Raw genomic sequence first — 26,044 nt, forward strand, 5'->3', positions numbered from 1 at the left:
AGGAAAAAGCCCCCAACGCGGGCGGCAACCTTGATCCCCTCCTTCCTCCCAGTCCCCACCGCCGCCACGAACCTGCTCCGACAAGAACTCTGCTCAAGCCCGCTCCCATGGTTCCCGTCATCGACATGGACTCTTTGCCCGTTCCGCCAGCCGAAGGCACCACCTATAGAAAAAGGACTCGAGTCGCTCGATCCAAATCCCGGATCAGACCGGATCACGGCGGCGCCACGACAGGTTGCCGGTCTGCAGTCCTCCTCACGGGACAAGCTGCGTTCGCGGTGCGCTCTTGCTGCTTGCCGGCTTCGACGGGGTGGGCCGGGACGCCGCCCTTCCGCAGATCCGCAATCGAGTCGTGCGTCCAATCTGCCGCCTCCCCTCGACGTCCACGGCTCTGTGCTCTTCCGTGTTCTCTCCTAGCGCAGGCTGTGGGGGCGCTACGCCGCTATCTGCCGGCTCCTCATACAAGAGCGATGGACAAACTGAGCCCTGTGGGAAACAATTGCATCAGCTCAGAGACGTCCAGCGTTTCTCCTCTCGATGTTTCTTTGCACGCCTCATCTCCAAGCATGAAGCCACGGCGAGATGTAAGTTTCATCATCATTGCTCTGTTTTCTTGGTCATGACTTGATTCCCTCTTTTGATCTAAATATTCTGATTACTGCATGCCGTTGCTCTAAATTTCTTGATTGCTGCATGCCGCTGGAGTTGCTGTGTATGAGTAGTGAACCATAATACATGTATGTTATGCCTTCCACATGTTTGACGTAATGCCCGACCGAATTGCGCACACAAAATTCGATGGGAACAGAAAGCAGCATGGCTTCCAGCTGTCAATCTTCGAATTTCTATAAATTTTAAGCCCAATGTTCCTCTATGTCCCTGTTTCTTACCTCCTCACGCACCTAGCAGATCAAGAAGCAGCACCGAAGTCCCCCTGATGTTCTATCTCTCCCATTTGTGTGTCTCCTATCTTTCCATGTTTGTCTCTCCATCTCTCTGACAAAATTAACAAGAACTAGTCCTCTCTCTCTTTCTTTCTCTACATAAGGTTTTCTCTACATAAGGTCTAGTACACTATTGAAGGATACATGTCTTGACGGAGAGATAAAAGTCACATTATGCGTTGTAATTCAAATTATTAGTTATTTTTATTAGGTGGGTCATCAGCCTAAGGCAACAAGCCAAGAATCGTGAGGGGAGAGAATTTGACATCATAAATGACTATCTCTAGTAAGACCTTTTTCCTTATATGTTTTTTGTCAATTATATTTCAACCTGCACCTTTCAAATATTATTTCTCTGTGTCCTTACTCCTTGTACTAAGTCTACAAAAACAAAATACAGAAATAGCAAATCTAAGTATGCTCTAGATATTTAACATGTGAGACAATAGGTGAAAAAGACCAACAAAGCATCAATCTAGAAAGAAGATATCAACATTGGATTTGAATCTTTCACATTTTATCACAAAGAAAGACAGCTAAAAACTCACTTCCAATGGATGTGGCACAAACGAAAGGAACCAAGCAGGACTGAGTGCAAGTCTTGTATTCTTCATCTGCATATATTAATAATGTAGGGTCTATGTACAGTTGATTACACTCTGACTATCTTGTATGGACAAAAAATAATCATGATTCAGATATTTTTATTTAATAATTAGCGTGTGAATTTTCTTGGGGTTGGCAGTTAGTATAGGTATATATCAGCTAAGGATTAGGGTGCAAGTGATGCAAATTCACATGAAGTTTAATATGCAATGCAAGCAAACAATTTTATATACTCACAAAATAATGGAACCTTTTGTTCTTCAGGAAAGCTGGAATGTTCTTGCATCACCAGTGAATGTGCTGCTACCCATAATGTTGATTTTAATTTTAAAATAAATAAGCAGACATCAAAATAAACTCATAAAATAATAGCACGGCCAATGCCACAATTGAGTACGCTAGATGGTCTCTCCTAAAATAATTTTGTGATATTTAAATGAGCTAAATCATGAGTTTCACATATCTCTCTCTCTTGGTCAGAAATAGTTCCGTAATTTACAGTCATGATAAACCCAGAACATGATAAATCAAAAATAACATTTATCTTACAAATGTGAACCATCTTTTATATTGTAGTAGTCAAACTCACATCTTTTTTACTCCATGTTTCGTAGTAGGACATCTATTTACGAAACGGAAGGTAGCATACTTGTGGCTGCACAAATTATATTGTTTACATCGAGCTATCTTTTTTACTGCATAATATTTGGTAGTAGGACATCTGTTTATGAAACGGAAGGTAGCATACTTGTGGCTGCACAAACAATTATATTGTTTACATCGAGCTAAAAGAATGACGGAAATTTTTTTTACTTGCCAGACTAAAAGATCGATGGAAAAAATATTTCTCTAGTTTATAACTCTTATCAATTTTACCTCGACAAAGAGGCAGATCATTAATTTTGCAACCAACATTTCATTTGCATGGTACTCGGCAATCTGCACCTATGTGAATCCTACATCCCATCAATTGAGTTATTCCACGACAATCTATCTGTGACCATAAAGTCCCGCGTTGCTATCTGAACTGTGTGGCTTCTCTCTACCACAAGTGAAATCCACCTCGAATTGCCTATTTTTGGATCGCATTGATGCTCATTGGTTGTAGACACAATCCAGTCTTCTACTAACGAAATATCGAAACAGTATTAGTAACTCTATTAATGCACGTAAATACAGAAAAGCAAAATATCTATCAGGCCTACAATGACGACATGCCTGCAAACTTAATTCTTGAATTTGCATTACTAAGTATAATATATAACTGAAGTTTAACCAAGAAACATTACATCATTGCATTTCTTTACAGAATTAGCCCACTGTTGTGATACAATGCTTATTGTAGTAATTTTTACATTCAACTATGTTATAGAACTGAAGGTGCCTACGCTAAATTTCTCCAAGATTTCTAAAGAAAGCAAAATAAGAAAATATTTGCCCTAAGATTTCTCCAAGAGATGCATACCAGGAGCAAAATTAATATATTGATGTAGATGACTTTAATCTTCATGTAAGGTGGATCAACTGCCATACAGGAGGGTCCAGGTACATGCTCATAAACTTGGCTGATGTTGCTGTGGCTAATCTAGCCTTATTTCTTGCTGCCGGTTCTATGAACAAGAAACCAACAAACCTAAAGTTCATTTTAATATAAAGTTTTAGCTACAGCCAGAAAGAATTGCCAAGCTCTTGTATGTTTAGTCGGCGGACTTTAAAGAAAAATCATGGATAAATGAAGATGCTAGATCTGGCCATATAGTGCAAGAAACAAATAGTGAGCGAGACAAAAGCTTACTGGTGAGAAAATAATACATTGGCATTGAAGACAAATACCAGGGAAGCCTTAACAAATCGATTCTCACCCTTTCGGCGGCCGCCCAACCAGGGACCATGAGAACTCCAAGAACCTCTCTTGAACCCATGGCTCATGTACAACTGGAGTAGCTGCTGCACCTTGAGTCCTGCCACGGTGCCTCTGTTCGATACGTTGGGAAGCAGGTAGGGATGAAGGTCGTACATGACATAGAAGATGGCGAGCTACATCTTGCATCTACAAACGAGGGCGACTTAGGCTCGTGTTCGACACTGCAGTTCTTGGTTGGTGTGTCAGATAGCAACCCAGGCAGCGGTGTGAGGCGGTAATGGCTGGACGCGATAGTAACCCTAGCTGTGGCCGTGCTCGCTCTTAACAAGAGAGGAAGAAGAAATCAGATTGGGGCTAGCGAGTCGATGAGGCAGGGAAGAGAGCTGGCGGGTCCACTCGTCGATGAGTATTTGTTTGAGAGAGGAGGCGAGGAAGCGACACACGAACATGCGAATCGACGTACCACAACCTACCATCACAACCGCACTCCCCTTTAATAGTAAAGATAGTAGGAATAACAATAGTTTCTTCCTTCAGAGGTTCATGAGCTTGATGGGCTCCATCAGCTCATCAACAAGCGAAGGATTTCTATTGCTGTTTCTTTAAAGACTGTTGGCTAATATCCTTTATTTTCATACCGTGGGATGGTACGTCCAATCGGTACAATGATTGTTGGATTTGATGGAACTGTGAGTGGCCTTTTGACATATTTTAGTGTCATTAAGCAGTACTTAGGTCTATGCCTAACAATTCCGTTCTTTTTCTAGGGTCTGGTCTTGGTACTATGTTGATAGCAAGGGTGCAAGGCTCAAGGGAAGCAGCTGGTTCTGTAGTTCTTTGTATGCTTATGGTATCTTGGATGAGGGGTATGTTTTTTTATACATCTATATGTTGCTTTGCTCACAGTTCATATTATCTTGAAGTTGCATGCCTTATGTTTGTGCTTTACATTTCAGTTACAAATTCAACATGTCAGTTGAGGAAGCTGCTGAGTTAGCATGGCGGGCTTTTATCACAAACTATTCTGCGACAGAGCTAGTGGTGGCTGTGTTCCTGGTGGTATGCATTCTGTTTCTTAGTTTCTATCCTGATATTTGTCTTGTTCACTCAATAAGCACGATACAACATGCATGCAGATTTGTTAAACACCTTGCCATTTATATCTTTCTTTTGAAATCACATACACAACTGTTTATTTGAGTTACTTATTGGCGAAGTTCAGAGATTTTTTTTCCCGTCGTGTAATGCACACCCCTAGGTTGGGAATAGAGATTACCGTCAAGACGATGGTGATAAATTAACCCAAACCAAACATACATTGTTGTAGAGTATAGAAGGTGCTGTACAGTATAGACATGGGTCTAGACATCTAGACAAACCTACCTAGAATTTCTAAAACAATATAATTATAATGGTACATGTAAATTACATGCGTAGATTTATTCTTTTTGTATCGGCTTTCATGTTAGTAGATTCTAAAAAATATGGTGTGATGTATAAATAATTATGGTCAAAGCTACATTTCTGGAATTGGCAAACATTTTCCGAATCGCAAACATATTTTTTGAATTTGTGAACATTTATTTAATTTGCAAACTCTTTTTTTCAAATTTGCCTTGGAGTGCGGCGACCCTTCATCTATTTTAAGGACTAGCTACGTTCGAATTCCCGACTCCTCCAAGCCGGATACCCGCGGAGGGAAGGATGTAACTCAAGACCCGAGCTTAGGATCAGGCAACGGGCTAGATTCGTTGGACAACATCCAAGAATTCGAACTTCAAAGTTTGGAAACTCTTCGGCCTCCGAATCTTGGATTGGGTGAGGTTTCAGATTCAACGACACCCACCCACCCGAACATAAGCGATCTCTCCCAAATCAGGCAGAAACCCGAGGAAACAGTACATCATTACTGGGCCAGATTCCTCCTGATTATGAACAGGATAAATGATTGCCGCGAGGAAGATGCAATCTCAATTTTTTGCAGTAATTGCACGGACGAGGGAATCCTTAACGCCGTAAGTCGCCGTGATATTACACGCTTTGCTGACTTGTCGTCCATAGTACAAAAATACTGTGCGATGGAAAGCGCCTGGAAAACCGAAATACAATTTTGGGATAATCCGGCCTTGAATAGTAATCCCGTCCGAACTAAGAGGGTGCATCATCATAGGACACCCGGGATAACACCAAAAAGCCAAAACCCTCTACAGGGCATGGAACTGTACTGGAAAGGTGGCTTGATGGACCCTGTAGAATTCACAGTACAGAGAACGCCACACCAACTCACAGCCTTAGAGCATGTTGGATACTCCGGCAGGTGGCCAAAATTGGCGAGGATCTCTTAATTTTGGAGGCCGCAGAAAACCAGCCCGAGAACACCAGTACCGTTCTCACGGTCTTCGAGACTTTCGCATCAAACAATATGCGAAAAAGAACACTCCGCAGCCTCGCCGAAGTCTATCAAGTTGCAACAATAAATCCATGGAGCGACACTGCCATTACCTTCAACGCAAGTGATGAACCTAGATTCCGAACAGCCCGAGCACCAGCCGCATTGGTCCTCAGTCCCATAGTGGACGGCTTTCGCCTCACCAAGGTGCTCATGGGTGGAGGCAGCGGATTGAACCTCATTTACGAGGAAACCCTTCAAAAAATGGAAATAGACTGGAACCGCGTCGAGCGAAGCAACACAACCTTTAGAGGAATAATCCCCAGTCGGGAAGCGCGCTGCACAGGAAAAATCACACTAGATGTGGTGTTCGGCACGCCAGATAATTACAGGTCCGAAGAAGTCACGTTTCAGGTGGTCTCGTTTAAGAGCGAACATCACGCTTTACTAGGGCGGGAAGCATTCACAATCTTCCAAGCAATACCCCATTACGGGTACATAAAGCTTAAGATGCCCGGGCCAAATGGAATTATCACTCTAGCTAGTGATCCGGACATAGCACTCCGTGTCAAAAATAAGACGGCCGCATTAGCCCTTGAGGCACTATCCGAAGCCTTAGCGGCTGAGGAACTGCCTGCGCTGCGCTCCACGGTTAACAGGAATGATATGATACTCAATAAGAGATCCAAATCCACATCCTTGAAGCCAGCTGACGAAATAGTCAAATTTCAGGTCCATCCAACGGACCCCAATAAAACAGCTTCCATCGGGGCACGACTGAACCCTGATGTAGACGCCGCACTGCGAGAGTTCCTACGAGAGAACTGGGATATTTTCGCCTGGCACCCTTCAGACATGCCAGGGATCCCACGCAGGCTGGCCGAACACAGCTTAAATACCCTAAAAGGATTCAAACCTGTCAAGAAAGCCCTTCGGCGTTTTTCCGAACCCAAGAGACAGGCTATGGGAAAGGAGCTAGCCAAGCTATTGGAGGCCGGATTCATTAGACACATAAAACATCCGGACTGGCTAGCAAACTTGGTGATGGTACCAAAGAAGGACAAATCCTGGCGCCTGTATGTCGATTTTAAAGACCTTAACAAGGCTTGCCCAAAGGATCCCTTCCCCCTCCCCCGTATCGATCAAATTATCGATGCCACCGCAGGACACGACTCGTTGTGTTTCCTCGACACATACTCCGGTTATCATCAAATCAAGATGGCAGAATCAGACCAAGCTGCAACAGCATTCATCACACCATACGGCCCATTCTGCTTCAACACAATGCCCCTCGGGCTGAAAAACGCCGGCGCAACATATCAGCGCATGATCCAGACATGTCTGGCAAATCAGATCGGTAAAATAGTGGAGGCGTATGTGGATGATGTGGTCGTCAAATCAAGACATGTCGAATCTCTAATAGACGACTTGAGGCTTACATTCGATAACCTCCGAAAATATGACATCAAGCTCAATCCGAAAAAATGCGTCTTCGGCGTTCCAGCCAGAAAGCTCTTGGGCTTCATTGTATCCGGTAGAGGAATTGAAGCAAATCCAGCCAAGATCCGAGCTTTGTCACAATTGGATATCCCAAAGAACCTCAAACAAATACAAAAATTAACCGGATGCGTGGCGGCTTTAAGCCGCTTCATCTCTCGCTTGGGAGAAAAGGCACTACCTCTCTATCGCCTCCTTCGGCGCACCGAACACTTCGAATGGACAGAGGCTGCCACGGCCGGACTTGAGGAAATAAAAGCCATATTGGCAACAAACCCAGTCCTGGCGCGCTGAACACCGGCGAACCAATGTTATTGTACATTGCTGCAACACATCAAGTTGTCAGCGCAGTGCTCGTTGTCGAGCGGGAAACGGACGGACACAAATTCCCCCTTCAAAGGCCGGTCTACTATGTATCCACTGTCCTCACTCCATGCAAATCACGGTACCCGCATTATCAAAAGATTGCATACGCGGTATTCATGGCATCTTGGAAGCTACGACACTACTTTCAAGAGTGTTCCATAACAGTAGCCTTGGAAGTACCACTCAACGATATTATCAACAACCGCGACGCAACGGGCCGGATTGCAAAATGGGCCATCGAGCTTCTCCCGTTCGATATAACCTATAAGCCACGGCAAGCTATTAAATCGCAAGTTTTGGCCGACTTCATCGCAGAATGGACGGAGGTCGAGCTCCCTAAAGAGTACGGCACATATTCAAACTGGATTATGTATTTCGACGGCTCCAAAATATTGGCCGGACTGGGGGTTGACGTCGTCCTGACGTCCCCCACAGGAGACACAGTCCAATATGTGCTCCAGATCATGTACATGGATTTCAACAACGCAGCCGAATATGAGGCCCTCCTACATGGTCTCCGGATAGCAGTATCCATGGGTATCCAGCGCCTAGAGGTACGCGGGGATTCAAACCTCGTGATATCCCAAATAAATGGAGACTTCGACGCCAAGGACCCAAAAACAGCAGCTTACCGCAACGCCGTCCTAAAAATGTCAGCTCGGTTCGAAGGGCTGGAGTTTCACCATATAGCCCGAGAAAACAATCAAGCAGCGGACGTCCTGGCACGCATCGGAGCAAAACGCGATGCAGTCCCCCCCAACATCTTTTTAGAAAGATTGTTCAAGCCATCCGTAACATGGGAGGGGGAACACGTAAATAACAGCCCGGACCCAGCCGCACCACTCGACGCCGAACAATCTGACACAATTGGAGGCTCTGCCAATGAAATTACATCTTCAGCCCACGTAATAATGGCGGTCATTGCCCCGTGGACAGAACCATTCCGAGCCTACCTTACTAGGCAGGAACTCCCGGAGGACCAAAACGAGGCCCGCTGCATAGTGCAGCGATCTAAAGCCTATAGAGTCCATGAGGGAGAGCTTTATAAGAAAAGCACTACCGGAGTCCTTCAAAGGTGCATCTCCGAAGAGGAAGGGCGGAACCTTCTGGCTGAAATTCATGCCGGATTCGGTGGTCACCACGCCGCTGCTCGGTCCCTTGTTAGCAAGGCTTTCCGTACAGGCTTTTATTGGCTGACGGCCCGGACAGACGCTCAGGACTTAGTCCAACGATGCGCTGGTTGCCAACTTTTTGCCAACCAAAGCCATATGCCACCCACCGCACTCCAAACTATACCCATCACCTGGCCTTTTGCGGTCTGGAGGCTTGACATGGTCGGACCCCTTAAAGGTGGGACCAATAGGAAAAAATACTTACGGGTCATGGTGGATAAATTCACCAAATGGATAGAAGCCAAGCCTGTTAAAACGGCCGAATCCGGACCTGTGATAGACTTCATATCCGGGGTTGTACACCGTTATGGCGTCCCCCACAGCATCATAACCGATAATGGTACAAACTTTACCGCCGACGATGTAAAACTCTGGTGCAAAAACATGGGCATCAAGCTCGATTATGCTTCCGTCTATCACCCACAAACCAACGGCCAGGTCGAACGTGCAAATGGTCTTATCATGAGCGGCATTAAACCCAGACTGGTGCGGTCCCTCAAGGAATCTAACACGCACTGGGTAGAGGAGCTCGACTCCGTGCTATGGGGGCTGCGGACCACGCCAAATCGCACCATCGGATACACACCGTTTTTTATGGTGTACGGCGCAGAGGCAGTTCTGCCCTGCGACATAATTCATGATTCACCTAGAGTGCACATGTATGAAAAAAGAAAAGCCGAGCTCGATCGGCAGGACAACTTGGACGCCCTAGAGGAGGAGCATGACGTGGCAAAAACCCGTTCCGCATTTTATCAAAAGCAGGCCCGAAGATATCAAAGCAGAGAAGTACGGGTCAAAAATTACAATGTTGGCGAACTAGTTCTACGCCTGCCGGATAAGAAAAAGGACAAACTCAAGCCCAAGTGGGAAGGTCCATTCATAATCGACCAAGTCCTAACTGGCGGGGCGTACCGCCTGCGAGATGCGTCGGATAACCGACTCGAGCCGAACCCGTGGAACGCCACCCGTCTCCGAAGATTCTACGCCTAGCGTCGGACTCTGTGTTCGTCTCCTTCCTCTGTTCATTTTTTGCATTTTTCTGTCTTACATTTCTCTCCTTCCCCTCTTTTTTTTATAGCCCTTAAAGGCTCATCTAGTGATGCGCCACTCGCGCTCATTAAACCTGGGGGCTTCTTTAATAGAAGCTTATTTATACGGGCTTCATGCCCAACAGATGCGTCAAACTTCCGCATGTACCTTTTTCTTCACCATTATATGCATCGATATGACTTAAGTTTTGGCCAAGCTGGGTTGCCTGGCTCCTGTGCTTACCCCTACGTTCCCGATTGTTCGGCTAGGCGGTAAAGGGAGCACCTCTGCGATTGTTACTGCCGGGTCAGCCGGATGTGTACCTCAGACTGGGTGAAGCCGAAAGCTAGCGTTCCTAAGGGAATATTCGGTCGGTGAGATAAAAGATGAACTTTTTTACTCATTTTATGCGCCCCTAGATGCTTTTTTCTGCGTCTTTTTACGCAGTCCGGACATGCACTTAGGGCATGCCTCCCAGCGAAAGGAACCCCTAACGGAACTATTCTCTCTGGAAGATGTTTCTTATTAACCATGTAATATAACATAATTAGTTGGGAACTTATCTGATAACGCACTAATGACCCCTACGCCTGGTCTCCACGCATACCACGGTTTTTATATAACCGCTATGGTATTCGGACACACTCCGGACCGTCAGGTCCCCAGGTCGAAGCGAAAAGGTCGGCAACGACAAACAATCTACAATCCAGCTAGAAGGCATTACATATGTCAATTCAAAATTACATAATCATTCTAACTGATTGTATTCCTCTTCTATACCATCTAACAGGCTGTCTAATTTACAGTCCTGCTGGGAATACTTCGCGGCCAACTCTACTTGGCCGTATACTAAGCTCACAAGGATCTCCTTCCCGTCAGGCCCCACTGGTCCGACCTCGACCATGTGGTTTGGGTCAGACTTCGTAAAACGGGTCTTCACCATGGCCCATGCTTCCCTAGCGCCTTGTCGGCAGGCCGATATCTTCCACAACTGGAAGCGCCACCGAGCTTCCTTCAGCTTCTCCGCAAGCTCTCCAAGGCCCTCGGGCATGGAGTGGGAAGGCCATAAGGCTTGGGCAACACCTCGCATCGCCTGCCGAATTCGCTCGTACAGTTGCATGAGTTCGGGAAGAAGGTCACCCGTAGAACCGGGCATCTCCTCTGCAGGACGACCTGTGAGCATACCTACAGACATTACTCTGTTAGTCGACTTCCTCGCCGAACTCTTTTTTCAAAGTTCGCTCAAGCACTTACTAAAAATGCCGCGTCGAAGTCGCTGATTCTCCTTCGTGGAGTCCAACAGCTGGCCACGAACATCCTTAAGTTCGACGTCCAGCTTGGTGTTGGCATCCTGAAGATCATTCTTCTCTCGCCTCACCCTTGTCAACATACTCTCACCGGCCTTTAGCTGGCGTAAGAGTTGTTGTTTGTACGGATCGAGTCCGGCGCCATCTGCAATATGATTTGTCAGATTTGCACCCACACCGCACAAGACTAATCTTTCGAAGTGTATCTTACCTGAGGGGGTCTCTTTGGACTCCCCTGCTGCGGCTAGTGCGGCCTCTAGTTGGGCGTTGCACTTTTCCAGCTCTTGGGACAGTACAATATTCTTCTCTGTAAGAACCTGCATATTAAATGATCCTTAAATCAGTTGCTGTAACTGTTTCAAGTCTCGGGGGCTACTGGTATATATATATTTGACCAAAATTTTCTTACCCGTATGTCTTTTACATACTGCTCCGTGGCTCTGGCTAAACCATTTTGAGCGGCACGGAGGTAGGCATCTCTCGAATTAAAGGCATCTAAAGCCTCTTGGGAGAAACAAGCGTCACGTAGAACTGTCCGGCGACGCCTGTGGTTCATGGCACTCTCCACTTCAGAATTTGTGGCAGACAGCCTGTCCTCATCCTCTGTCGGAGGAGCGTCCGGTACGCGCCTTGTGCTCGCCCTCGCTTCCTGGCCAGCCGTTGGAGCTTGGCTGGTGGAGGCGCGATTGGCAACCTCTCCAGATGTAGTCCGGCGAGGTCTCTTCGTTCTGAAGATAGCACGAACGTTAAAATATGCCCTGACAGAATAACACCAGGGAAACAGAGGGTGCGCTATACCTTTGCGCCGGCATCTCAGTCCGGACTTCATTCCTTTTTGCCCCACGGGGCCCTGCGGCCCCTCGTTGGCTAGCCGCCGCAGTTTCGGCCTCCTGCCTCGAAAAACTCCCCTGCAAAACACGGTTGTTGTCAGAAACACCGGAATACACGAGAGTGCAATCTCTCTCAAGGGAATGAGACTCCGGTTTCTATCACCTGGGAGGCTGGAATTAACCCTGGGTAATCAGCCATGATGGCTACCAAGGTATTGTCCTTGCTTAGCTGATGGAACACCCCGTCAATAAGATCCACCGATATGTCCGAATCCTCTTCGGAGTCCGGATTGAGGGACTGTTCTGGGTCCTCAGGCTGTGGAGGGCGGCTGCTTACGTCCTTTACCTCCTGTCGCAGTTCCTGCATTGAAGTCGTTAGACTACCTATCTAACCATGGGAGCATAAAACAAATGGGCAAGCAATTGTTCACTTACCCAACTTGGAGGATCATACATACTGAATCCGGCCTGCGGATTGACGCGGAGGAATTCCTCCTTTTCTCCCTTATACAAAGAGGATAAGATCTTTACTAAGGCAGCGGCTGAGTCTGGCCCCTTACGACCGTAACGTGTAGCGTCATCCTCCCCGTTGAAATCCCACATGGGGTGGCCTCTATATTGAAGCGACTGCACCCCCCGCATAATGCATGCGGCCATGACTCCAATCATGGTTAGTCCGGAATGAGCCAACAGTCTTATCTGGCCCATCATGTATAGGACGTCTCTGTCACTTTCTCTCTGAGAGCTCCGCGGACGCCAGCTGAAGCGTTTCTTCAATGGAGCACTGTTGAACTCAGGGAGACCGACCCGGATAGGGTCCGGTAGCGGGACGTCATCTATGTAAACCATTCCGAAGGCCAGTCCTCGGACGCCTTCTTACGATGCGCCATACTTCGGCTCCGCCCACTTGATATATAGACCCCTTTTCAGAACGGGGCACCAGGCAGAATAACCTCTTCCACAGTGCGAAATGAGCCTCAACGCCTAAAAATAGCTCGCAGAGGGCGACGAAACCCGCAATGTGCAATACGGAGGCGGGCGTGAGATTGTGCAGCTGGAGGCCGTAGAACTCCAGAAGCCCGCGGAGAAATGGGTGAATTGGAAATCCCAGTCCCCTTATTAGATAGGGGACGAGGCACACCCGCTCTCCTTTAGAAGGATTAGGGGTGTTCTTTGCTTGTTTTCCGCCATTATAGGTGGCGAGACCGGCTCGGACCGGGACCATGCATGCCTGAGGGAGGAATCCCTGGGCCTGAAGTGACGCTAACTTGCTATGCGGGATGGTGCAACTCTCCCAGTCCCCGGGTTTGGGACCGGAGGGGCGAGGGAAGGAGCTGCGACGGCCGGTCATGTTGGAATGGACCTTTGCTGGAAGCGCTCTGATGATAACTCGCGGAAAGGAGAAGATGTGGTTTGGACCTAAACCCCCATCCCGTTAAATAGGCGGCTCGTTTATACGGCTAGGGGTGTGGATGTAAAAACGCCCCAGCTTTTCGCATTTGTTTGAACACGTGGAAGACGGCCATTATTGGGCATGGAAGCCGAGAAGGGCTGCATTACAAAAATCGGACATTATTCCTACAGGTACACAAGATTTGGAGAAGAACTCGCCTTGCAATGCCGAACAAATCTGCGCGCCGGACTCATCGTCATTGAAGCCTGGTTCGGGGGCTACTGAGGGAGTCCTGGATTAGGGGGTGTTCGGGTAGCTGGACTATACCTTCGGCCGGACTCCTGGACTGTGAAGATACAAGATTGAAGACTTTGTCCTGTGTCCGGATGGGACTTTCCTTGGCGTGGAAGACAAGCTTGGCGATGCGGATATTCAAGATCTCCTACCATTGTAACCGACTCTGTGTAACCCTAATCCTATCCGGTGTCTATATAAACCGGAGGGTTGTAGTCCGTAGGCAATCAACTCCATACACACCAATCATACCATAGGCTAGCTTCTAGGGTTTAGCCTCCTTGATCTCGTGGTAGATCTACTCTTGTACTACCCATATCATCAATATTAATCAAGCAGGAGTAGGGTATCACCTCCATCGAGAGGGCCCGAACCTGGGTAAAACAAAGTGTCCCCTGTCTCCTGTTACCATCTGGCCTAGACGCACAGTTCGGGACCCCCTACCCGAGATCCGCCGGTTTTGACACCGACACCCGCGGTGACATTGGGGTAATCTATGCATAGGGGTTAATGCTCTCATCTTTTGTTTCTCCGGTAGAAATCTTGGGGCACTCTTTGAGGTTCTTTGTGTTGGATTGAGTATTATGAATCTGAAATTATTTGGTGTTATTTTAGTACGAACACTTGGATAGATTGATCGGAAAGAATAGCTTCGAGGTGGTTTCGTACCCTACAAACGATTTCTTCGTATGTTCTCCGCTAGATAGGAACTTTGGAGTGATTCTTCATCGCACTTTGAGGGATGGTTATATGATCCAATTATATTAGCATTGTTGAGAGATTTCACTAGCAAAAGTACGGACCCGAGGCCTCATTTTCAAGCATTGCAATACCGTTTGTGCTCCGTTTTGTCAATTGCTACCTTGCTGTTCTTTATTGTTCTTATTACAAAAATCAATATCTACTATCAATATTGCACTTGTATCACCACCTCTTCGCCGAACTAGTGCACCTATACAAATTACCATTGTATTTGGTGTGTTGGGGACACAAGAGACTCTTTGTTATTTGATTGAAGGGTTCCTTGAGAGAGACCATCTTCATCCTACACCTCCCACGGATTGATAAACCTTAGGTCATCCACTTGAGGGGAAATAGCTACTGTCCTACAAAACTCTACGCTTGGAGGCCCAACAGGCGTCTACAAGAATAAAGTTGCGTAGTAGACATCAAGCGGCACCATAACGAGCCTCGAGGCATAACCCGCCGTGTGCTGATAACAATGCTCAGGCTTCAGTGGATTAGGGCAGGGCGTGTCGAGAGGCTGAGTCGGCGGCTCAGTTAGCGGCTAAACAACAATCTCCAGTTTACCCATCGATGTCTGTGGAGGCAGGAGTAACCTCTAGAACTCTTGGTGTGTCGTGCTTAGTGTCAGCTTTACGTAATGAGTGCTTGCCCAAGGATTTTATGGGCCCCCGCAAGGTGCCTAATTACATAGCGGATCAGCCCCCAGAGGCCTAGATTGAGAGCTATGAGATGGCCATGGAGATGTTGGACATCAGTGATGTTGTGTGTGCTAAATACTTCACCATGATGTTGGATGGGCCGGCGCGCACTTGGTTGAAAGGATTGCCCCCTAACTCCACCAGGCCATGGGCTGAATTGAATACGCGTTTTATACAAAATTTCAAAGACATGTGCAAACAACCTATGTCGATTCTTGATTTAGACTCTTGCGTCCAGGGTGAGGGCGAATCGACAACCAATTAGGTGTATCGGATCTCGGTCGTTATCCACTCATCGGATAGTATCAACACCGGTTCAGCCGTCCTGATGTTGGAAAATAATTTCCGGTTCCTTCCCCTTAAGCAGTAGCTAGGGTGGCTTAAGCGCCACTGCAATAATATGGGAGAGCTCATGGCGGTTCTTGTCAAATACGCCAACTCTGATAGTACTAAGGACCCCGAGTCTGATGATGAGAAGGCTAGCAAGGGGAAGAAGAATGGAAATGCAAATGGACAACAACATAATACAATGGGTCAAGGTAACAATGGTATGCGCAAGCAGATGGACGGTGGTTCAGACTTTGTAGCTAATACCAACACACAGAGTAATAATCAGCGTCGCAAGGGGAAATCCTCAACACCCCGGTTTGGCGGGCCAAAGTTCGACCTTGAGACAATGATGAATCAGCCTTGCCCAAAGCACGGTACGCAAGAGAAGCCGACCAGTCATCTGTGGAAAGATTTCTTCATCATGAGGGAGTACAGAAATTCTAGCTTTTTCCAGAACAATCATGGCCCGCATGGTGGGTCAGGCTCCGGCTATCACGGACCTGGCTTTGGAAGTGGAGGCTCAAGCTCCGGTTTTCAGGGCCAAGGCAGCCAAGATGGTTTTAATCAGCAACCTAGTCAAGGGAATCAACAACAGCAGACCGGTTATTAGAGTAATCTGAAGCAGCTTATGCAAACAAGACCAGAAGATTCATAAACGGGCGGTGAATGCGGTTGAGCCGGCAGTCCCTCGATACTTGCAATGGTCTGAACATCCTATTGTATGGAGCCGTGAGGATCACCCGCCCCGAGTTGACAATCCAGGTCAGTTGGCTTTGGTGGTTACCCCTCAGGTTGGAGGGTACAAATTTACAAAGGTGCTCATGGATGGAGGCAGCAATATCAATATCCTTTACTATGATATTTTTTGACGTATGAATTTGACTAACAAAGACCTTAAGCCGTCTTCTACTATTTTTCATAGGGTGGTGCCTGGTAAGTCGGCGTATCCAGTAGGTAAGATAGCTTTGGAAGTGGCCTTTGGTGATGACCATGATTACATAGCTGAAACATTGACCTTTGATGTGGTCAAGATCAAAAGCCCGACTTATGCTAAATTTATGGCACGTCCTTGTTATGTTTATCTGCATCTTAAAATGTCGGGTCGCAAGGGTACCATCACAGTGCATGGCAACATGAAGATAGCCTTGGAGTGTGAAGATGGCGATGTTGCTTGCGTTGAGTCTGTTTGTGCAACGGAGGAGTTGAAGTTTTATAAAGATAATGTTGACCCGACAGACATGACCCCCTTGAAGAAGCCAACGACAAAGCATGACCCTTTGTTGAAGTTTAAATCGGCAGATGACACCAATCAGGTTGACTTTGTTCCTGGCGACTCGTCCAAGCAGTTCAGCATCAGTGCCAATATGGATCCGAAATAGGAAAGCGCGCTCATCGAGTTCATCCGTGAGAACCGGGACATCTTTGCATGGAAGCCTTCAGACATGCTAGGTGTACTGAGGGAACTCGCTGAGCACACTCTCAATGTGGACCCAAAGTTTAAAACGGTCAAGCAATTCCTTCGTCGTTTTTATGAAGAGAGGCGCAAGGCCATTGGTGAAGAAGTAGCCCGGCTCTTGGTGGCTGGGTTTATTATTAAAGTTTTTCATCCTGAGTGGTTGGCTAACCTGGTGCTGATACTTAAGAAGAACGACACTTGGCGTATGTGTGTGGATTATACAGACCTTAAAAGGCATGTCCGGCTGATCTTTTTGCCCCCCCCCTCGTATTGATCAGATGATCGATGCTACGACGGGTTGTGAGCGTTTGAGTTTTCTAGATGCTTATTATGGTTATCATCAGATCAAGATGGCAGTTAAGGACCAGGAAAAGATAGCCTTTATCACTCCTTTTGGAGCCTTCAGCTGTGTGTCTACGCCTTTTGGGCTCAAGAGTGCCCAGGCGACTTATCAGTGTTGTGTTCAGAATTGCCTTCATAATCAAATTGGAGGCAATGTTCATGCTTATGTGGATGACATAGTTGTGAAATCAAGGAAGAAAGAGACCTTGTTAGATGATTTGAAGGAGACCTTTGACAACCTCCGGGTCTACAAAATGATGCTTAACCTGGCCAAGTGCGTTTTCGGTGTTCCATCTGGTAAGCTGTTGGGTTTTTTGGTTTCTGAGAGAGGCATTGAAGCTAACCCGAAGAAATCAAGGCTATCACTTCTTTGGCTAAGTCGGCATGTATCAATGACGTCCAGCGCTTGGCGGGTCGTATTGCGGCTTTGAGCCGGTTTATAAGCCGCCTGGGAGAGAAGGCTATCCCTTTATATCGGATAATGAAGAAAACAGATCACTTCGTATGGAGTGATGCTGATAATCAAGATTTTGAGGCATTGAAAAAGCACTTGGCTGAGCCACCAATCCTTGCAGCTCCCATTGATAAGGAGCCCTTGCTGTTATATGTGGCTGCTAATAGTAGAGCCATTAGTTGTTGTGGAAAGGAGGCAAGGAATATCTGGTTTAGCGGCCGGTTTACTATGTCAGTGAGGTACTCATTGAATCCAAGCAGAGATACACACGTTGACAGAAGCTGGTTTATGGGTGTTCATGGCTAGCCGTAAGTTGAAACAATATTTTCTTGGTCATCCCATCACTGTGGTTAGTTCTGCTCCCTTAGGGGATATTATTCAAAACAGAGAAGCCAGAGGTCGGGTGGCCAAGTGGGCCACTAAGCTTGGACCCCATGGTTTGAAATATATGCCTCGGGCAGCCATCAAGTCTCAAGCGCTTGTGGATTTTATTAATGATTGGACAAAGTTGCAGATGCCTGAGGAAAAGCCTGATAACACATATTGGACTATTCATTTTGATGGGTCTAGGCAGTTGGAAGGCTCGAGGGCTGGAGTTATTTTGACTTCCCCACAAGGTGATAAATTTTGTTATGTTTTAAGGTTGATGTTCCCTTGTACTAAAAATGCAGCTGAGTATGATGCCTTGCTCCATGATCTTCGGATGGCTAAAGAGATGAATCTAAGCCAGGTAAGGTGCTTTGGTGACTCAGATTTGGTGGGTCAGCAAGTTTTCGGAACTTGGGATTCCAAGGATCCACTCATAGCGGCTTATCACCGAGAGGTTGATGCTATTGCTGGTCATTTCAAGGGTTATAAAGTGGAGCATGTTGGTCGTAGGAAAAATGAGGCAGCTGATGCTTTAAGCCGGATGGGATCCTAGCGTAAGCCGGTACCACCTAATGTTTTCCTTGATATTTTAAATAACCCTTCAGTTAAATTGCCTACGAAGGAGGATCTTACTATCCCTGACCCGGAGGCGCAGTTGGTGGCGGCTCTTCATGTTATTCCTAATTGGATAATCTCGTATTTGGCTTATATGACCCGGGGTGAGTTACCTGAAGATGAAACTTTGGCCAGACAGATAACCCAATGGTCTAAGTCAATGACTATTGTCAAGGGAGAGTTGCACCGATGCAGTGTCACAAGGGTGTTTCAGCGTTGTATATCTCCTGAGGAGGGCCATGAGATTCTACGAGAGATTCATGAAGGAGATTGTGGCCATCATGCTGGTTCTAAGTCTCTCGTGGCTAAAGCTTTTCGTCATGGGTTTTATTGGCTGACGGCTCATGCTGATGCAGAGGATCTAGTTAGCAAATGGGATGGCTGTCAGAAATTTTCTAGACGAGCTCATGTGCCGGCTCAAGAGTTGAGGATGATTCCAATTACTTGGCCGTTTGCAGTTTGGGGGCTGGATATGGTTGGGCCTTTTAAAAGATCTAAGGACAAAAAGACTCACCTCTTGGTGGTAATTGACAAGTTTACAAAGTGGGTTGAGGCAGAGCCGGTCAGCAAGTGTGACGTGGCAACGACGGTTCAATTCATTAAAAAGATGATTATCCATTTTGGTTACCCTCACAGCATCATAACTGATAATGGCACTAATCTGTCTAAAGGTGCTATGAAAGAATTTTGTCAACGTGAACATATTCGTCTTGATGTTTCATATGTGGCCCACCCCCAGTCCAATGGTCAAGCTAAAAGAGCCAATCAAGAAATCTTGAGAGGCATAAAACCCCGGCTTATGGTCCCTTTGCAGAGGACGCCGGGTTGTTGGGTTGAGGAGTTACCTTTAGTGCTTTGGATTACCAATACTACCCCCAACAGATCCACGGGTTATACGCCTTTTTTCATGGTTTACGGACAGAGGCAGTTCTTCCCAATGACATCCGTCATGACTCGCCCCGCGTGGCGGATTATGTTGAAGCTGATAATGAAAAGGCACGACATGATGCTCTAGACCTCCTAGATGAGGAGCGTGACCTTGCGGCAGCTCGTTCAGCAATCTACTAGCAAGATCTGTGTTGATATCATAGTCGCCGGGTTAAAACCAGGACCTTTTAAGAAGGTGACTTGGTGCTCCGGCTCATCCAGGATCAAACAGATATGCATAAGTTATCCCCACCTTGGGGAGGGCCTTTTGTGGTCAGGAAAAATCTGAACAATGGATCATACTACCTCATCGATGTCTGAGACCACAAGGACTCACGCACGTCGGAGGAGGAGACCCTTCGGTCATGGAATATTGCTCATCTTCGGCCTTATTACACCTGAGCCATCGGCTCTTGTGATGTACAACTTCTACAAATAACATGGGGGCTTCCTGCTCACTGAGCAATGCTATGACTACCCTTTGATCCGGCTTATACGCCTTGTTGCAAAACAACTTGGGGGCTTTCTTTGCCCAAGTTATAAGATTGCCAAAGAGAACTTGTTACAATGTACAATTCAAACATAGGTAACCTGCCTTGATGGTTTATTAAAGATCACTTGGGGGCTTCCTGTTCAATGAACATAGCTATATTTACCCTTTGATCGGCTTGGACGCCAGCTGTATTCACCAAAACTTCGGGTTATCCTGCCTTCTGTATGTCTGCCACTCTGACTAGGTAATCCTGGAATGACCCGCCATACTCTTGACAGTTAATCTTATAAAGACCTTGAACTGGTCAAAGTTAAAACGGCGGTTGGCCATGTGAGGCCCGACTTACAGGTTTGAATAAAGGATTAACTCAGTGGCTGTGCGGCCCTTGAACATCACTTGATATTGAGGTTTGGCAGCCTATGAAAGCCTTATTTTTCTGGTTTGTTATTTTGTTTGAACATTGTTTGGGTTCATATTTTTGTACCATATTGACATATGGTTTAAAACAATCCAGGCCATGTAGCCTTAATCTTTATGGCTCATATTTGAGCGTATTCGGATGCTTGATAACCCGGTCTGGTTCTGGACGATAAGTCACCAGTATGCCTTGATTGTGCAATTGGAGTTATGCGCTCTAAAAGTTTTCTGGATTATTACCCTTGCTGCATATTGCATGGTAAGACGGCAATATGAAAAAATATAACAGGTATGTTATTTGTTTATTCTAGGAATATCCGAGGTTTTGATAACCCGCCCTGGTTATGGACTATACAGTCACCAGCGGCTTTTATATTGGACATCATGACCAGCCCTGGGGTAAACCCGCCATACTCTTGATCAGTAAAAACCATTACTTCACCTTCCTTGGGCTTAGGAGGGGTTTCTGTGCCTGGGACCCTCCAATGGATGACATCTTTTTTGGCTAAGACGCCCGTTTGGACATACTCGTTCAATGTTTCTTCGGTAACCCGGGAGATGACCCAGTTGCATGAGGTGACGGTTTTGGCTTTAGACATTTTTTGACTACAAAGGGAAATATTGTCGGGTTAAGGATTGTGCTGCTAAGCCGGCCAGTGATTGAAAGGTAAAGTGCATTATACAAAGACAATTCATAAGTAGAAGGAAGAGCCAGCATGTTAAACCGGAAGATAACGCCGAGTTATGCAGATATATACTAGCGGCTTAATCAGAAGACTAATGATATATGGCGGGTTATGGTTTATCATATAAGCCACCCGCATGATTGCAGTACAACAGATTGGAAAGTAAATTTTTACTAAGTGATGGATAAACAAGTTCTGTAGATTGGTGCTATGATTTTGGATCTATAGCAGTTCAGAAAATGCAAATAAATTTTAAACCTAAGGTGGTGGCAGCAGAAGAATTCGTATGCATAGATGCGATCTTTTGTACAGAGGGAGGATTTTATTTGATTGAAAGGGGATGCTAAACTTCTACCGCACAAGTTTGGTACCATGTTCAGATCAAGCCATATGATCTAGAAGAGAAAATAAGGAACAATGAAGAACACCGACGAATGGTGAAAACCCTAATGAAGATCTGCTACGGGAAAGGAGAATACTTACTGACGCTGATGAACAATGGAGGTGTGCCGCAGTGCTCTAGTTCGATCAGGTTGATGCAGTGGCCGGAGTTGAGGACGCCGGACGGAGGCGGCGGCGGAGCTCGAGATGGCCGAGGAGTCGCAAGGAAGAAGACGAAGATGAGGGGGCAAGGTAAAAGTGAAAACAGGGGCCCCCTGTCCCTATTTATAAGGAAGTGGATAGATGGCATGCATGTGAATCGAGGAGACCGAAAAATGATTATGTGGTTATGCGAACGCCTCGATTTTTGGGAGGTCCATTAAAGAAAAAGATCTGTTGAGAGTTTCTCGGCCTTTTACATAATTAATGCAAGAGGATGGAAGATTCAACTAAGTCAAGAAGGGAAGATTGATGTGAACAAGTTCAAATCAACCTGAGGCCTAATGTTCGGGATATAACTATTGGGTATGACTCGCCCAGGAGGGGTCGGGTCATGCCACTGGAGTCTTAAAGACAAAGAGGTCCGATAAGGTCCAGAAGATGTGAAGATGGCGATTCATAGAGCAAGCTTATTGAAGGCCCAAGACCCCGGGACGACTTGAGGCCCATGGGTATGAGCCGCCATATGTTTAACTTGTGTTGTAAGGCAAGCTTAGTTAGATACCGAGCCGGACACATTTCGTATGAGCCGGCCAGGATTCTGTAAGCCGCCGGGCATCAACCTGTATATAAAGGGGTGACCTGGAGGCGGGTTGACTCAAGAAAACAACTCATCGAGAACTAGGTCAAGCGTATTCGCTCCCTGGTAATCGAAACCCAAGCAGTACAACCTAAAGCAGGAGTAGGCTTTTACCTCGTTGAGAGGGGCCGAACCTGGGTAAATTCTCTGTGTCCTTTGTCCCGATTAACCCCTTCAAGCTAACCTAGTTGCGATGGCTCCACACCTAAGTCCTTTTGCTAGGGCATCTGTCGTGTTAAGTCCACAACACCGTGGACGAAGGCCGCACGTCCATGGCGAGGGGATCTCCACGTGCCGAGCATCCCGCTCCTCCTCGGCGCCCTACTTGACCCCATCAACCACCCACTTCAAACCCTAGCCCCACTCACCCGGCTCCTCGCCCTCCCCCTCTCACACGAGCTCTCACAAACCCGGAAATCACCACGCCACTGTCGTCCATGCGCCCGTCGTCGTCCCCTCCGACCGTGGTTATGCCGGGAGCTTCATCCGCCTCCCCTACAGTGCCTACGTGGGTCGGACCGAGCCGGGGAGCACCACAATAGCCGGATCAAGCGTCTCCCTCCGCCCCAGTTGTCGTCATCCCGCCGCCTCGACCTCGCCTCCGGCCACCCCAGCCTCCCCGAGCACGCTCCCGAGCTCCTCAGTGAGCCCCCGTCCGATTCCCCTTTCCCCCACCTCGAATCCACTCTGTTCCGTAGTTGATTCGTCGTCGCCCGAAGCATAGAGGGGCCGCGGGCTCCCCTCTGTGTACGCACGTTCAAACCCCCTGCCGGACGAACTGACTAATGGGCATGCCCATTAACCCTTTTAATTAGGACGCTAATCCCTCTAACCCCCACAGACACTTGGGCGCCACACGTCTAATTAAAATAAATACCCCCATCAGTTTAGTTATTGAGTATGACATATGGGCCCCACTCTATTAGTTAGTCTAATTGAAATAAATCAAACACACTGCTAAATACCTGAGTCTATGGCAGGTGGCCCCTACTAGTCCGTTTGACCAGTCAGTGGTCAAAGCTCACTAGGCTGTTGACTGGGCCCCCTAGCCCACTATCATCCTTTGTGTGCACTGAACTGGGTATAGTTTTGGGTGCATTTAACATTTTGCATTTTTAAATTGAATTAATATTAATTCCACAAAGTGTTTAAAACTTTGAAAATTAATATAAAATAATCCGTAACTCGGATGACAATACTTTGTACATGAAAGTTGCTCAGAAAAACGTATTGAATCCGAATACGCAGTCCGTTCGTTTTCAACATGTCCCTAGCATAGAGAACATGCAATCGTCCCCCTCTGTTTCATCTGTCTAAAAAAGCCAAACACTGGGAATACTTTCCTGGATGCCCCCCCTTCGCCAGTATCGCCTGGTACCGCGTTAGGGCATACCTAGCACGACTTATTATCATGTCATGCATCGTCAAGCATCTGTTTGCATTGTATTCATTGTTTCTTCCCCCTATTCTCTCCGGTAGACTTCAAGACTGACACCACTGCTGCCCCGATCGACTACAGTGTTGACGACCCCTCCTTCTCAGTAGAGCTTCCAGGCAAGCAAACCCCCCTTGATCATTTCGATATCGCCTACTCTTTCCATCTACTGCTTGCATTAGAGTAGTGTTATTGTTTCATAAGTTTGATCCTATACTACTGCATAGCCTGTCCTTGTTACTATCGTTGTTACCTTACCTGCAATCCTAAATGCTTACTATAGGATGCTAGTATTTCATCAGTGGCCCTACATTCTTGTCCGCTGCCTTGCTATACTATCGGGCCGTGATCACTTGGGAGGTGATCACGGGTATATACATACCTACATATTATACTTGATACATGTGGTGACTAAAGTAGGGTCGCCTCATAGAGTATCCGCGAGTGATTCACGGACTGGGGGCTGAAAGGAGATATTTCTTGATGGCCCTCTGAGTGGATCTTTGTGGCAGAGCAACAGGGCAAGTTGAGACCACACAAGAGAAAGGTGGCCTAGTCCCTGGTCGTTGTTCATGGTTATTTCAAAATAACACGCTTAACAAGATTGGGTATTTGGTTTGAGTTGGTTGTTAGCCTATACGCACTAACTGCCACATGGGACAAGATATGGGCAACCGACATTGTAGCATCAGTCGAAGCTTTCGAGATGTCAGCGACTGAGTGGCGCGCGCCGGGTTGGACTGGAATGCCTGCACTTGTATAAGGGGGCTAGGTCTGCTCACCAGCCGTGTACGCAATGTGCAGAGTGCAACGGGCGATGGGCCCAAGACCCCTACGCGCTTAGGATTTAGACCGGCATGCTGACCTCTCTGTTGGGCCTAGGTAGGGCTGCGACGTGTTGATCTTCGGAGGCCGGACATGACCCAGGAAAGTGTGCCCGGCCAGAAGGATCGAGCGTGTTGGGTAATTTGGTGCACGCCTGTAGGGAAGATTGATCTATTTAAATAGCCGTGTCCACGGTAACAAGACGACTTGGAGTTGTATTCCGACTTCATGACAACTAGAACTGGATAGTTAATAAAACACATCCACAAAAGTTCTAGAGACAACCCGGTGATCACTCTCTCATAGGGTGATGAGGAGAGGATCGTCGGGTAGGATTATGCTATACGGTGTTACTTGATGTTGTACTTGCTATTCTCTTCTATATGCTTCAAGATGGAGGTTTCCAGAAGCGCAATATTCAATAGGACTAGCCATCCCCCTCTTATTCTGGCATTCTACAGTTTAGTCCACAGATATTACCCATTTCATTGATATCGTTGCATATGTAGTGTAGATCCTTGCTTGCGAGTACTTTGGATGAGTACTCACGGTTGCTTTGCTCTATGTTTTCTCCTTTTTTCCTTTCTTATTGGTTGTCACAACCAGATGTTGGAGCCCAGGAGCTAGACGCCATCGACGACGACTACTACCACTCCAAGGGTGCTTACTACTGTGTGCAGGCCGCCAACGACCAGGAGTACTTTAAGAGGATCCCAGGAAGGAGGCCTGCACCTCTTCAATCTGTATTCCTGTTTGTGCTTGCCATCTTATGGCACCTTGTTTAACTTATGTCTGTACTCAGATTTTGTTGCTTCCGATGACTTGTCTATGATCGACCTTATGTATTCAAGCCCTCGAGGCCCCTGGCTTGTAATATGAAGCTTGTATGACTTTAATTTGTGTATAGAATTGTGTTGTGATATCTTCCCATGAGTCACTGATCTTGATCGTACACATTTGTGTGTATGATTAGTGTACAATTGAATCAGGGACATCACAAGTTGGTATCAGAGCCGACTGACTGTAGGAATCCCCCTTCCAAACTACTTGGCCGAAGTTGAGTCTAGTCATTGAAAAACTTTTACTAACATGGTTGTGCGGCTTATGGGCCCACGTCGCCATTGGGTGGTATTAGGATCTTTTATCCCTTGACCTATACTCTGGGACTTTAATCTCTCTCTTCTATTCAGGTTAAATTATTTTACTAACTCTGATTCTAGGTTCTCGTAACTACCTCCTCCCGGAGAGCCCCTCACTCAAGATGATTGCTTGGTGCACCAGAAGATCCTGAAGATACTCTTTGTTGTTTTCCCGAGACCTTCGTGTTCATCGTCTTTGCAATTCCCTACCACTGATAAATCCCTATGTGTAACTACATA

General features: G+C 46.7%; 1 protein-coding gene across 1 annotated transcript; it reads left to right on the plus strand.

Moving 5' to 3' along the window:
• The first annotated feature begins 18 nt into the window (after positions 1–18).
• On the plus strand, positions 19–25,587 carry LOC123039217 (proteasome subunit beta type-5-B). Its single transcript, XM_044462475.1, has 4 exons — positions 19–584; positions 4,182–4,280; positions 4,371–4,473; positions 25,272–25,587. Coding segments are annotated over exons 1-4 (225 nt in total). The 5' UTR covers positions 19–582; the 3' UTR covers positions 25,293–25,587.
• The last annotated feature ends 457 nt before the right edge of the window (positions 25,588–26,044 follow it).

This window comes from Triticum aestivum, chromosome 1A (genome assembly GCF_018294505.1).
Source record: "Triticum aestivum cultivar Chinese Spring chromosome 1A, IWGSC CS RefSeq v2.1, whole genome shotgun sequence".
Taxonomy (NCBI): domain Eukaryota; kingdom Viridiplantae; phylum Streptophyta; class Magnoliopsida; order Poales; family Poaceae; genus Triticum; species Triticum aestivum.

Excerpts from the sequence above, each read along its gene's own strand:
- LOC123039217 (XM_044462475.1), top strand. Across the intron at positions 4,281-4,370 it reads TATGGTATCTTGGATGAGGG|TTACAAATTCAACATGTCAG; the intron begins GTATGTTTTTTT and ends TTTACATTTCAG. Across the intron at positions 4,474-25,271 it reads TGGTGGCTGTGTTCCTGGTG|ATGTTGGAGCCCAGGAGCTA; the intron begins GTATGCATTCTG and ends TGTCACAACCAG.